The sequence below is a fragment of the Saccoglossus kowalevskii genome, chromosome 17 (genome assembly GCF_978046115.1).
Source record: "Saccoglossus kowalevskii chromosome 17, keSacKowa6.1, whole genome shotgun sequence".
Taxonomy (NCBI): Eukaryota; Metazoa; Hemichordata; class Enteropneusta; family Harrimaniidae; genus Saccoglossus; species Saccoglossus kowalevskii.
In genome coordinates this window covers 15,708,909-15,725,085 of record NC_140657.1, presented here as the reverse complement: position 1 = coordinate 15,725,085, position 16,177 = coordinate 15,708,909, and the positions used below count along the sequence as shown (strand labels likewise).

The 16,177-nt window shown below is 34.6% G+C and overlaps 1 protein-coding gene and 1 long non-coding RNA gene across 2 annotated transcripts; both read left to right on the top strand.

The window, feature by feature from the left end:
• The first annotated feature begins 1,248 nt into the window (after positions 1–1,248).
• Positions 1,249–8,436, top strand: LOC100378715 (flavin-containing monooxygenase 1-like). The gene is made up of 4 exons (XM_085491901.1): positions 1,249–1,366; positions 1,744–2,214; positions 7,491–7,723; positions 8,092–8,436. Exons 1-4 carry the CDS (start codon positions 1,249–1,251, stop codon positions 8,434–8,436), a joined length of 1,167 nt encoding a protein of 388 aa, XP_085348027.1.
• LOC146732686 (uncharacterized) lies at positions 4,079–4,454 on the top strand. The gene is made up of 2 exons (XR_014926915.1): positions 4,079–4,167; positions 4,327–4,454. It is a non-coding gene; the product is annotated as an uncharacterized LOC146732686 (long non-coding RNA).
• Positions 8,437–16,177: the final 7,741 nt, after the last annotated feature.

The following is a 16,177-nucleotide window of genomic DNA, read 5'->3' as shown; positions in this document are numbered from 1 at the left end:
CCGTGGTCTCTGAAGTCAATCATTTTCGGTACATGTTTTTCCAAAAATATAATTGTCTCCCATCGAACACCTAAATGCACAAATAAAACAAACAAAATAACTAAATATGAAGTACACTACTTCCTTTACCTTTCTGTCGATATATTACAATGATATTTATAGTTTTGTTGCGCATTTAAAATGTGTTTATCTAGTGTTTTACTTATTGTCTATTTAATATGGATTGTCTATGATTGTAGAATTTAAGTTAACAAATCACTAAATAGTAGGACAACACGTTCACAAAATTCATTCATATCGTCTAGTATTAGATTGTTGAACGAGCTTAACTATTAATTATTTGATTGTTTGTTTATTCATTTATTTATTTATTTATTATATTTACGACTGTAATTTGCACACAAGAATTTCATGCTGGACATATCTTATCTTATCTTTACTCATCGAATTTTAGGTTACCAGTATCAAGTATTCAAATGCAACAATACAGAATAATTTGCGGCTTGGGTATATTGAATAAAAAGATTAAAAAAAACACGTCAAAATCCGTTTTGGGTTGAGAGGTGTTAGACCTTGAGTTTGTTTGCCTTTGGTCATAATGTAGCTTGTAGTCAAGGAAACCAGGCTAAGTTCAGTCTGTATTTTACTTACCCATCAAGCTTTGCAAAGTTTTTGTCTTGTAATTCAGAGTGGGTAATCACATTTACCTAACTTTCACTTTTTAAATATCTATGAATATACCCCTTTGCTAATTATTGTGTTCAAAAAGTAAGCTATATAAGGGTAAAAGTGGCTGAACAACAGGAAATGCTCTGCCTGTTGCCATGCTTCAAATGATGACATCATAAATTTAAACACTGTTTTATCGGTACTGTTTATCGTTAATCATTGTTATCAGTCTATAATTGTAGTTCAAAAGTCATATATAGAACTGTTGGAACCTACGTAAAAAAGGACAACATCCACCGTACCATTATTACGAACACCTGCTTTAAAGTAGTAATCTAAGGCGTATTAATAGAGCACTCCAGAAAATAATTTCCGAATGTCAGGTAACATATCACATTTCATAACTTTACAAACAAAGTTTTGATCTGTTATCTCTAAAGCTGTGAACACACCGTACTTTGACTTGAGAATACTATATACCGGATCTGAACGCATGTGCAGCACCTTGACTCGGTGGAAGCAATTATATCCAAGGTCCGTTTATCTTAAATCGATTACTGGTATTTACCGTGAAACATTATGGAAGACAAGAAGCGTATTCTAATTATTGGTGCAGGAGTGTCGGGATTGACTGCGATCAAGAGTTGTTTGAAAGAACATCTGCAACCAGTCTGCTTCGAACGAGACGATCAGCTGGGTACGTCCCACTTATCGAGTCCGTAATCTAATTCAGCTAGTGAAAATGGGAATTGCTAAAATCGAAATAAGCTTCGGCTCAATAATATTTTGTCTTGATTTGCCGTCTGTTTAGAAAGCGAAGTTTATTGATTTAAAAATCTGTTTCGGAAGTTTAGCAGTCAAGTGATATTACTTTTTTGATATCAAAACGTAAATTATTTTACAATTAAAATACATTTCCAATTAAGAGTTTATCTAGATAACATACTTCGAAGTGTCTGGGCAAATACATAAAACATACCCGATATACACTAAATAGATAGGATGCTGAGTATTAGTTTGACGTCATATATAAATTATCATCCCCACATCATCTTTCAAATGGTCAATTTTTAGGTGGCATTTGGTACTACACCGAAGACCTGAGACCCGGTCAATCGTCAGCTGCCTATAAAAGTATTATCTCCAACAACTCAAAGGAAACATTATGTTTCTCTGATTTTCCATTTCGAAAAGAAGATCAAGCATTAGTGACATATGACACAATTACTCAATATCTCGTCAATTACGCTGATCACTTTGGATTAGGCAAGTATATCCATTACAACAGAAATGTTGTCAAAGTTGAAATGTGCAAATACTATGAAACTACTGAACAATTGGATGTATCATACGTGGAAGGTGGCAGTGGGGTTGGTGACGTCACAGTGGAAACATGTGACGGTATAATGGTGTGTAGCGGCGGGGGATTAGGAAAACCATACATTCCTGCTATTCCAGGGCTGGATAAATTTAAAGGAATTACAATTCATGGAAATGCCTATAGACAACCTGCTCCATTTATTGGGAAAAAGATCATAGTGGTTGGTGAGTAAATCATTTTGCTGATAATAATAATAATAATTGGTGAAATTATATCAGGAAAATTCATTATAAAGGTGTTTGTTAGAACAGTGAATACTTGTTTATTGTTTTGTATATATTGTATCGCCAGTAATCAACAAAATATTGATAGATGAATTTTAATATTTACTTCTACGACTGGTAGAACCATACATCTACACAATGATACTATAGGCTACGTGCCACCAATTAGCCTTATCTTAAGCCAAAGTTTTTTTTTTCACTACGTTTTATTCGAAACGCGATGTATGAGGGCGTATTCCAATTACGTCAACTGTTAGACTTATGTGTGTAGCTTTGTTTATTGACCGGTGACCTGTGGATCTGGGCAATTCTAAATTAGACCCTTCCAAACTGCCTGAAGGTAGAAAGACTTACAAATCTTTGTGTTTTGTTTACATCCATTTTGTGGGAGCTTGAGCTGACCAACATGTGTTTTACTGGCTACAAATGAACCATATTACATACATGTTGTTTTAACAAATTAAAACAATATTTTGAACTTTTAAACACAATTGTCAGGGAAGATCACCTAATATTGTCGTCTATGGATTTCTAATCAGTGGCATGAGACCTACTATATATCTGTCATATGACGTGTATACCGCCCTCACACACACATCTATTTATGTTAAAAGTTTCTTCACACACTGCCGGTGCTGTAAGCTGTGAATTGGGACGTAATCAGTGTAGTAAGGTACGAGGCATATTTTTGTTCGACAGACCTTATATGGTGACTGATATATGCGCTGTTGATAAATGGTTTGGCGCCTCTTACTGTGGGGGTAACCAATCTGATTTTTTTATTTTCGGAATGCCGGGCTGCTTAACAAAATTTAAGTCATGTTTGTAAAATATGTAAAACGTGCTGTGTTTCACGCAGGCTTTCCATACATAGAATTCAATACATCTCCGAGAAGTAATAATAACAGCAGTAAACAGACGTTCAAAAACGATTAATACCACCAGTTATGTAAACGAATATAGATTGCTCATATACTATATTGAACATAGCAACCAGATAAGTCAATCTCGAGGGTTCTGATCAGAGCTGAACAGTTCATACAGACATTTGAAACGTGTGTGCATAATCAGCAACAGCTATTTAATTCTGGTCAACAAGAAACTTTTTTACTTCTAGCCTAGCATAATTGGATTTCTCTGTTTAGAATATGCACATGTCACTGCTTCATTGCATTGAGCTAAGTAACTAAACAATCATTTCGTTTAAGAGGGTATAACGAATTAGATGTTATGCCATGCTTTAAAATTGTAATTATTAAGATTATTTCCAAATTCCATAGTTTAGTATATAATACTGTCTATGTCTGTCTTAGGTTTATTTCTGTGTACGTAGACCAGTTATGGTCATGACACGTATCTCACTTGATGGTGGCTGGAATCCGGACATGTTCCTAACACAACGACTACGACAAATGTTGCCTGCTTGGTTCAGTAATTATAAATTTAATACTATTCACAGTTCTGCAACACAAGTAAGTAATATGTTTGTGCACTGATAACAATTACAATATGATTTGAAAATTGAATTGTTTTTTCTAGTGTGACATACGCAATTAACCGTTTGTCTTCTATAGTCAGCAACTGATTTCAGGCATCATTCAAAACTCCCAAAAATATATCAATTCTTGTAATATTAACATTTCATGAATGACATAACTATTGCCTTGCAATTACCATATTCTGTCATACAGAAATCACCTGGAACCATGGTAAATGATGAAATACTATATCGTATTGCTTGTAACCTTGTGAATGTTGTCCCAGAAATAGCCAGGATAACTGAGACAAGTGTGGAGTGTATCAATGGCAAAGTTATTGATGACGTGGATGTTATTATCTTGGCTGCCGGATACGAGATATCGTATCCCATTAATGATGAAACATTAATCTTTGGTGAGTGATATCAAACCCTCCTGTATTAAGATTTCAGAACGTAATGAATAACATGAACAGAGTTACTATATACATGAATAATGGTATATGTCCCGACTTTTACTTTGCTCTTTGGGGTTGAACATTCTCCCATCCATCTTTTCTTTTTTCCAATTTCAGGGATATGCGTGTGAAAAGATGATTCAGATTGCTATGGTGACAATTTCTTGGGTCTGTTTGGCGCTCTGGTAAATTCAATAATCCAAAGCTCAAGACGACTAATAGTGATTACCTGACCGAATCTCAAAGATTAGTATGTTTGCTTCTCTTTGACTCGCAAAGATTAGTCTATGATCCTGGTACTTGTTTGGGGAAAATATTATTTTGTGATTTCCAGTACTCAGACCTGTACATGGTCGATGGTATTCCCATCATGAGATGCCAAATAATTACTATGTGCTATCAAGTAATGCATTTTTTGTGGGTAACGGCCCTCTCATATTCAGGGCGAAGCTATTTAATACATTTTGATTTATGTATTGTTAAACAGATTCACTCGTCCACGCAAATTGTCTCTTGGTAATTGATTTCTAGCATTGTTGATTTATTCTATGCCGATAATAACCATGTGATTCCGATAGACCAATGGTAACATGCTGTTTAAATAATAGGTAGTATAGGTATTTGTGCCGACATTGGTCATCGTGTTTATTCCTGCTATGATAGGCTTTGCCCTTTCCCTTAACCAGACACTTTACTTGCGTGTTTCAAGAAGTGTATTAAAATGGCCTTGAATTCTGCACAAACCTTATGACTGAAGGTAAAATACAGCTATGATAATTGATTAGTTGAAGGTGGGTGGGTTAAAACTAGAGATTGCCCAGAAACGCGAGACAAATGAATGGGGTATCAAAATAAAGGAGGTATGGATTATTTCTAAAATATGGTTGTAATTGTCTGGTGGCAATTAGACAATCATCAATGTCTAACTCAATACCATGGCATGATGGATTTTTAGGTGGCCCTTTAGTGAGAACGTCAAGGTGGTGTAAGATGTCCATTGTGTTGAGTTCAGACTTTCCACTTCAATACAGCGACAACACGCGAATATAGATGATGCTGATCGTATCCCAAATGGCAAGACACGATCAAACAAATTGCACTACTTGAGTCCAAGAAGATGCCAGTCTTCTTTCTCCAGAGGGCACAATCTAAATGCATGCTTAACATCTACCAAGTAGAGTACCAAAACCATCCTTATTGATAATAGCCATTACATCTTTGAATCGTGTGTAGATTAGTGAATGGTCCTCTCCAATATCAATCCAGTCTTCTTTAAACATAGCCCAGTTAATTGATAACAAAACTGGGGAGTGATAGTGAGTCAAATTTGCCAATGGAATGTCCAAGAGTATTTTCTTTGTTGATGGCGGCAGAACCTCTGGTGCCTAATTCAATACCAAGGAAGGTAATGATCACTGTAAGTCCTTCATCTTTCTTATCAGAAATTGATATACCAAGAGTACCAAGACAAGACCATATATTTTGATAATAGCAATTACATCGTTGAATCGTGTGTAGTTTAGTTAATAGTCGTTTGTAGATTGGCAAAGATCCAATATCAATCCAGTCTTCTTTGAACCCAGTTAATTAATAAAACTGGGGAGTGGAGGTGAGTCAAAGTATTTTCTTTGTTGATACCGGTTTGTGAAACATTGGTTTGTAGCAGACTAGATTCATTGATCAGTGAAGCAAAGAAATGCTCCGCGTGAAATGCTAAGTAGAAATGAGGCAACAATTATTTTATCAGGGTGATTGTGAGCCAACAATTTAAGTTGGTTGTAGTGATGGAATATTTCTGTAGCTAGTGTTTTCATGTTCGCAAAAGGCCTTAGGGGTGCTGTACTGAAAAAGACGCTGACCTGAGAGTTGTGAGGGCTGTGGTCTCTTGCATTACATATCTTGAATGGGCATGGTGTGCTGCAGTTGGCAAGGTTATGATATCTGCAAGTTTGTATTTGGCGAGAGTACTGTTACCGTGGTTAGCATGTACTTGCTGTTGTTGATTATTACTGTATTAATAGGTGTTGTAGCACGATTACACCATGCTTTTGTGTGTCTCTTACGTTTGTAGCCAAGCATGTGGAAATCTGTAGGTGTCGTTGGTGCTGAAAGATATTCCAGAAATGAGTTTGGCAAACTCCAGTTCCGACCCAAATGATATCTGGGTGCATCTAACCTTGTCATATGCATGTTATGCCTCAGGTTTGCAATTTGAAGTTTGTGTACCAATATTGCGCATCTAATTGAATAAAAGTATGCTTCCTCTGCATGGTAATACGAGCAATATGCAGCGAAGCTAGCAAAACATTGGATACACGTTTATATGCATAGCTAGGATTCAAACTTATTGATGTCTTCAATGGAGTGAAAGTCATAAAAATTGGTATATTTATCTGTATTACTACCTGGTATATTGCACGATGAATGATACATCACTGGCTGCAATTAAAGTTGTGCAATGTGGTAAACAACCTGTGAGGGGAGTAAGTGGTTAGGTTGTTTCCTTGCAGTGTGTGGTTGTTACTTCTGTATGCGCAGATGCCATGGCATTGTTTATAAGTACCTTACATTGTTGACATTCAGGATTACTGGAGAATTATGACTAACAGTAGTAAATGAAGATAATAAAGTCCCGTTAATGACTATTTGCATTCATGAATTAATATCACAATGCTTGGATTTGATGTTTGCATATCAGCAGCAGCAGCAGTTGTGAATGGGCCCAAATAAAATCTTCCATGCTTGTCGAAAAAGTTGTCATCGTTATGTGTGCTATTGGACTTGTGTCAACTGGGAGTTTGTCCTGGTAACATGATGGACGTTGAACCTCTAGTTTTACTGGATGACGCTACTGAAAGCTCCCCTGGATTTCTTTGTTTTTGGCAAGTCTGGCAAAGGTAGATTATGCAACTTGGTACATGTGAAAAATATTGAATTTGATCGATCTAGTACTGGTGATGAATGAATGGGTTTCAAAGGCAAGGGATGCTAACAATGCAGGCATCTAATTGGTGAATAAGAATAGTGTAAGGAATAGAGCCATGGATAGGCTCTAGGTGTGGACATATTTGGTCACTGGTGTACTGACAATGTCCCAGTCGTTCAATACACTTCTATTTACACCCTTCTACCTCAAGTAAATCATCAGTACATACCATCTTCCATTTGGGCACCAAAATTTAATTCGGTTAAATTGACTTTCTACTTCTACCACTACATTATACAGGTTGCATTCAGAATAGGAGACATTTTAATGTGCATGGTTCGATTTTGTCTTCCAGATAAAAAAGAGAAGAAGAATATTTATCGATACATACTACCAGTAGGATTGAAACATAACATACTGTTGATAATTGGTAGTTTACTAAACCTGTACCTTACAACATGGAGTGCGTTAGAACTTCAATCACGTTGGAGTGCCAGACTATTAAGTGGACGTCTAAATCTTCCAAATATGAAGACCATGATTAATGATGTTCGTATACGACCTCGTGTCGGAAGAACATATGCTCCAGTAAGTCAGGAAGAACAGTCAGGGTGTCATTATTCTTGGAAGTTAAGAACTTTATATAATAATTTAACAGGGGCTGATTTCAGGCTGAGTGTATCATCTGTTCACATAAAGTAAACATGTTTGATGTATTGACAGTCATTGTTACTTGAAGTGCCATGTATTTGTTATAAATTTTCTCATCAGAATTTGATAACTTAAGCTGGGACAGGCTTATTGGTCTATCATACTTGGTTCATGGATATCCAATGAAATCAGGATGTACAACCGTGCAACAATATTTGAGTTTACCCTGAATGGGTGAACAAGGTGTAGAAGCCTGTGTCATAAAGAATACAAACAATTACATAAAATATGTTTGTATATTGCAGCTGCCATGCACTTCATATCAAGATGACCTTGCAAGAGATATTGGTGCATTACCGACTTTCTGGAATTTACTTATTCCAGACCCACGACTTCTCTATGCATATTATCTTGGTCCCGCTATTGCCGCATGGTATCGTCTTCGGGGCCCTGCTGCATGGGGAGGAGCTAAGAAGACCACCTTAAGCACGTGGGACAATAACAAATATTCACTCAATCAAACTACAAAAGTTATGAAAAGTTTAGTTCTTGCAAGTAGTCTATGCTTTGTTTATCTGTTAATTAATCAAGAGAAAGCTCGTCAATTTAATAATTCACTATACAGTATGCTTACAATTACAAACAAATGAACAGCATAAATCTATAAAACAAATTTTGTTGACGACCCTGTTGAAGTTTGAAATCTTTAGTTTATTGGTACATAGCTTTTCTATTGTGAGAGTTGATTACGAGCAACAATAAACAATTAGAGAAAACATTCTATATAATGTGTTTCTCCCTTGTTGATGATGTAATTCTGCTGATGAGAAATAAGTTTTAAACAATTTCCCTGTACGACCGACGGTACAACAAACCTGTGGGTTAGTTTTTTTATGTGTGGCATATGCTATTCACTATAGTATACATTTTTGCTTCATTCAAACGAACTGTTTGGTAGTTACATTGTATACCACTAATTACATATTGACAATTTTCCTCTGTAAGATATTTGTGCATCTAATCTAAATGATTGTTGCCGTTTTTGTTGATGCCAATAAGCGATTGTAGTTTAAATCATGTTATAATAACAACACGTGGGAGATTGGCAGTAATAAATAATTTATTTTCCAAGTGTTCATATGTATCATTACTGTGTGTCATCTAGAGGATCTAATGTAAAAGTATTTAGCATCTCACAACATGGCTTTAAAATACGGGTATCATGTCATTGTCAAATAAACTATTAGTGTAATTACATCATTCACGTTTCAGTACATTACAAATGTTATAAAACAGAAGATTTTTATAGTGTGCAATTAAGTTATTTGTGTGTTATAAATGTGAAGCAGCGATTTTGAACAATCTTTGTTTTAGTATAACCACATAAAGAAGACCATAGGCACACAGAGAGGTTTCTTAAGAAGGGGATATCTTTGATATATTTCATCCAGGATCTAAGTAAGTTGCCATCTTGCACTAAAATTCGCTTGACAAATTTGGATTTCAATTTTAATTCGCCCTCTGGAGACCTGGAAGCAATCTCGTAAAAGTTTGATTTGTCACTTTAACATAATAGCTGTTTTCTTTGTTATCCTTTCTTGATAAGGGTGTACACAATCAGGGCTACAAGAGGCATGTTTATATTGATTTTTCACTAATTATTTATATACAAATTACACTGTAATTTGAAAAGCTATATTGAAACGATTCATTGATGCTAATGGCAGTTTATAACATACTTATGTATAGCTTATAGCCTAAAATTTTAAACTCATTTTGTTTTTGACTTGATGGTGAGAGAAGAAGGGAACAAGTTGGAGAATGAGTGTATTGCTCAAGAAATAAAACTCTGAAGGCTACCACTCCTAGCTTAGAATATCACTAGAATGGTTCTGAAATTAACAGCCACCTGCTTCTGAAATTAAGAGCCGTACTCTGGAATTAGGACCTGCTCATAGTTATGGGGAAGTAGTCATGGGGGGGGGGTTCAGGAGTAGAATATCGTAACATTATGAGGTGAAACATTGTTTGTAGAGCTCGTTGATGCAGGGTGGCGAACATGGAGTGATCATCTAGCAGGCATGTTAGTACAAGGCTTGCAACTCACTGCATCTCCTGCATGAGACTAAGGCAAGTAAGTCAATCGGCTAGGGATGATGCATGTTGCAGTTTGTATGGCTCATGGTAAAGTAAGTGAGTATTTTGAAATTTTCTTGCTCATACTTAGCCACATAGTAGAGGAAAATCTACTAGCTGTGGCATAGAGGGATAGAAAACATATGATCACTCTGTATAATCAAACTGGGCACTGACACATAGAATTTAGCATGAGAGCAATGATAGGGACCTGTCTAATGTGTCATTCTTGTATTAATTGACAGTGAGAGTTTCTTGTATGTAGATTCATTGACAGCTTTTCTCGTGATTGATGGAAGAGCCAGATTAATATATCATCCTCTTGACCACAAAACACTGTCTGGTCAGATGATTTGGAATGTGTAAACAAGCATGTTTTATATCCAATGCATCTAGTGAACCACTCATCTTATGGATGATATCATCTTAAACGAGTTTAGCTAAACATTTTATCTTAAAGTAGTCAGATTCATCAATGGTCTCAACTCACCCTATGTTAGGAAAAGTGAGTATAGACCCTGGTGCACAGCATGGTTGCATCCTCCAACTTCCATCATCTTTACCTCAGTTTGTTTTATTCATTGGTAACATTTCAAATATATTGCTGATGGGGTGAGTACAAAATCAACAGTTTTTGAAACGGGTGGCACCAAACAAAACATGACATGACAGAGTCCTTTTTAACAAATGTTTCGGACAGTTGAACAGAAAAATCCTGCTCCATTGTAGGATAGTTAAGATAGTAGTCTAATTTGCAAAAGAAGTGCCTGGTAAGCAGAGACTGAAGTAGAATCATTTTCATCTTCAGAGAGGTTCCCTTAAAACATTGTTTTGATTGCAGGCTCAGGCAGTGGTAGAATGTGCTCTTTCAGTGTTAACAATTTCAACTTAAGATCACATAGGTGGTGTAACCAGGGATACAGGTGGTGCAATATTGATTCGGGTGATTAATGTCACAGTGTCATACTTCGCTTAATAACCAACTTTGCATCATAACAAGAAGGTGGTGGATGACAATCAATAGATAGTCTCGGATTCTCCTGTGTGCTGAAGGTATTAGAAGCATGAAGTACAAATACATGTGTTTCTATTACAGCATTACAAAATATAACTGCAAGCAATAACAGTGGGTCAAAATAATATAAATATTTAATGAAATAATGGCCATAAATGATGACTTGATATTTTGATCATATATCTTGTCAGACAAAATGCATAATGAGGTCATATAACCATATATAGTCATTAGAAACATTAGTCATATCACATTGATTTCAACCAAAAACTAATCCTAGTACATCTATGTATCAAGTTTCATTGAAATCTCTTGAATAGTAATTAAGAAACGAGTTAAAATTCTTAAAATTTACTAATATGCAAATTAGGTAATTAATATGCATGTATGTGCACGCACCAACTATCTGCAAGACTCCAATTGTGTGCTTTGCATGTCATGGCCAGGCAACCGAGCACAAAAACGGTTTCCTTCTATTGGATGCGTTGGCTCAAATTTTAATTCAACAATGGAGTGATCCAGACATGTCAGATTGTACCAAAGACATGTTAATTATTGGCTTACTGTGCAAAATAGAAAATAAATTTACAACTTACATAACACTCTCAACAAAATTCTGATCAAAGAATGTTTATTAATATTATGAAAGCAATTACATGTAATTAGTATGCACATAAATTAGTAATAACATTTCAGACTACTATAAACTAATATCAGTCATGTATCAACACAAATGACATGTAAACAGTTACAAAGATGTACAAATAACATACTAATTGGTCAAAATAACTACTTAAAAGCACAGATTAATTCCAAAAAAATAATTATCAACTCATTTGAGATAACTGTTAAAATGTAAACAAAACATGTTGTTAATATCATATTAGCTGATTAATATGGACAGAATAATCACAAACAAGGGTTCAACATTCAATTAAACATGTACATTATGGCGATGGCAAGTTTCAAGCAACTGAGAAAACATGATATTGAGGAAACAGTAAATTAGTATGCTAATTAATTTGCACAAATTAACTAAAAGCATATTTTTTGTTTTTGTTTTTAGTAATATTTTATTGGGGTATCTCATATGAATTACAATACTTGAAATACACAATAAAATAGGATTTCTTGTATTTTCTTGCTCATTTATAAGTTCCAATACTTGGTTTATAACTAGCTTCAATGACCTCAGGTACATTTATTACATCAGTCTAACCCATAACTTTCAGAAAATTTCCCCATGTTTTAAGGTGTCCTTTTAATTTATTTTTTCTGATTGCAATATGAAATTCTATACTTTGAACATTTTGCATGTATTTTCTATAAGCCATTAAATCCGGCTTCTGTTTTTTACACCTTGCACTGTATATGTAATATCTGGCTGCCAATAATGTAAAATTTAAGAGAATGGAAAAATCTTCATCTCCAAGGATAACCTGTATGGGATTAAGTGTATTTACCAATCCCATTTTCCTTCCCCACAGCATGTAAAAACCATCCCAGAATTCCCTAATAAAAATACAATCGTAAAATAGATGTAACAAAGTTTCATCCTGTTCTCCGCAAAAGGAACACTTTGAAGATTCAACAAGACATGGTTTGAATTTCACCAATAATACATTTGTTGGCAGTATATTGTGTAAAATCTTAAACTGAAAAGTTCTCAATTTTGTGTCAATTGTTGTTATAAATGGTAGTGAATATAATGCTAACCAGCAATCTATTTGTGCATTCAATGTCAAGGTGAAATACAGTTCAGATCTTGGTGGTATAAAATAAAATTCTACAAGTTTTTTCGTGATATTTCTAGTGTTACAATCATTTAAATGAACATTTATATTACCTATTTGCACCTGTATAATTTCTTCAGTTATTTCAAAATTTTGTAGTTTCTTTCTGTTTACATTAGTTTTCCATTCATGTGGAATGGCATTGATAATGCCAAACCATCGTAACATTTAATTCTGTGGGATTCCATTCTGTAATAAGTCCTTCCATGTCCTTAATTCTACAGGAGTTTTAAAAAGTTGTCCCACATATATAATTTCCCTTTCTACAAATTCTTTGAAAAATATTGATTTTCCTGCAAATAGGATTTTTTCATTATTCCATATTATCTGCTGTAATTCATTTGGTTCTCGTTCAATTGACATTTTTGTTTTAATTTTAGTCCATTCATTTAGCATTGATTCAAGGCTTCTCGACACCCTTATATTCAATTTTTTCAGATTGAAATTACATCTCAAAAGAAAGTGAATGCCTCCAACTTTTTCAAGCTGCTTGTTAAAAATTGTTTTCCAAGGATGACCTATATTTTTATCACACATCCTCCTTAACCAATTAATACGCTGAGCTGTATAAATGGCGTTAACATCTGGCATTGAAATTCCCCCTTTTTCAGTTCTACCAATCATTGTTTGTCTAGCTATTTTTTCTGGAGAATTCCATATAAATTTATAAATCATTTTGTTTATTTCTTTAATTTTATTAGCAGGGAGGTTTACCAAATTCATTACATATTGTATTCTAGATATGGCCAATGTTTTGATGATCTGTACCTTCCCCATAAGTGTTAAATCTCTGGATTTCCAAAATTGCAATGTTTTTCTTATTTATTCTAGTGGTTCGGCCAGATTTAGTTCTCTTGCTTTGTTTTTATCATAGGATACAAAAATTCCAACAATTTTTATTGGATCAGTTGGCCACTTTAAGTTGAGTGGTCTTTCTTTGCACATTTTATTTTTTCCTATCCACAGGGCTTCACTTTTACTCTTATTTATTGATAGACCTGACATTTCTTTGAATTTTTCCAGTAATTCAAACATGTTTTGTGCTGATTCAATATCTCTGAAAAAACACGTCAAGTCATCAGCAAAAGATGCATTTTTTATCTCATTTTCCCCCACCAAAATTCCATTAATGTTTTGTTGTGTTCTCAATTTCACCAGAAATATTTCTAATGCCAATATGAAAAGTATTGGCGAGATACAATCACCCTGTCTGACACCACGATGAAGTTGGAAGTAGCCTGTAGATGTTCCCTTATTCATAACACAGCTGTAAATTTTGTTATAAATAATTTTCACCCATTTAATAAATCCCTGGCCAAAATTAAAAGCTCTCAATGCCTTAAACAGGTACTGCCACTCAATACAGTCAAAGGCTTTTTCCAAGTCTATCGTTACCAACAGACCAGGCAATTCCATCTCCTCCGTGTAGTCCATTACTCCTTCAATCAACTTTATTACATCACCAATAAAGCGATTTTTGACAAATGCACTCTGTGTAACATGTATCAAGCTAGGGAGAACTTCTTTCACTCTATTTGCTAAACATTTTGTAACAATCTTGTAGTCAACGTTTAGGAGCGTCACTGGTCTCCAGTTACGTATATATCTTTTATCTTTCCCTCTTTTTTCAAGTAAGGAGATCACACCCTGTCGCTGAGACTGAGAGAATTCCCCCTTTTCAAAGGAAGTACTAAATGAGTCTAGCATATATATTTTCAATAGATCCCAAAAATGTTTATAAAATTCACTTGTTAGGCCATCATTTCCTGGTGTTTTGTTTGGGGGCATTGATTTTAAAGCATCAAGAGCTTCCTTTTTAGTTATTAGTCCTTCACATTTTTCAGCCTGATGATTTTCAAGTTTTGGAACATAAGGATTATTTAAGAATAATTCTTCATTATCAACAAATACTGTATTTTTATTTAGTTTAGATGTGTACAAACCTTTATAAAACTCTTTTATTTCTTTTCTGATATTTTCTTGGCCATTTATCTCTGTGCCACCTTCTCTGAGCACTCTATTTATCTGACTCTTATTATTATTTTGCTTCCCAATTTGAAAGAAATATTTTGTATTTTTCTCCCCATATTCCATCCAATTGCATCTTGCCCGTATCATCATTCCTTCTACCCTGTGATCATATTCCTGTTGTAATTCTACTTTTACGGTTTCTATTTCAGTTTTTATATTTTCATCTGTGTTGGCATTTAACTCTATTTCCATTTTAGCTAATTTATGTTCTAACTCTACTATTTTAGCCTTACGTTCTTTTGCTCTTTTCTTACTATAAGTCAACGTGGTTTGTTTTATTTTATACTTTATCCAATCCCATTTAGCTTCTGGATCTTTCATATCTGTACCTTCTAGTGACCAATCATCAAATTTTTCCTTTATTAATTCTATATATTCCCCTTCCCTTAACAGACTATTGTTTATCTTCCAATAGGATGGTCCTCTTTTACTTTCCTCCCATTCTAGCTCTAAAGTTATGGCTGAGTGATCTGATAGAAAACATGGTATGATATCAGCCTTATGTATATCTATCTGCAGGTTGTCACTAACTATAAAATAATCTAGTCTACTTTGTATTATTTCAGGTCTAAATCTTCTCCATGTAAAAACTTTTTTATTTGGATTTCTCAATCTCCATATATCTATTAAATCGAAAGTTTCCATTGTATCCTTCACTATCTTACTAGATTCTGTCCAGCCCCTGGGGTTGCCACCTTCCCTATCCATCCCAATATCAAGCACCAGGTTGTGATCTCCTCCCCATATAATTTTAGTTTCTGAATCCGTTACATATTCCTTTAGATGTGTTACAATTTGTTTTATAAAGGTTACATGACTACCTTCCTCGTTAGGGCCGTATGCATTCACTAAGATAAAGTTTTTCTGTTCTATGTTTACATCTATAATCATAAAACGTCCCAAGGGATCCCTACAAATTTTGTTAATGTGATAATCAATATTTCTAAATATGGTTAACACGCCTTTACTATTACTAGTTCCATGTGCAAAGATCACTTGTCCCTTGAGTTGGGATTCCCAGTATTTTGCTGTTGATTCTAAACTATGTGTCTCTTGTAGCATTATAACTTTCGATTTACTTTCAGAAATCCATTTGAACACCTTTTTTCTTTTTTTGTAATAACCAAGGCCACGAACATTTAAGCTCAAAATTTTAACTTTTGGAACCATATACAATAAATGTGTTTAAGTTTGTATCTTAATCCCATTTTCATTAAGAACTTTCCCCATTTAAAAGTTTTAAAAACACAAAGAACGAACAATAACAAAAAACAACTCTTGCCTAAGCCCATGTTTGCTCACAACTATGTGCCTAACGCAAACAATATTGTCATTACTCCCCTTCTCACACATTTAGTGAATGTTTTCTATTTAAACATCTGCTCACTGTTTTAAAAGTTCTCTCACTGTTCTCTT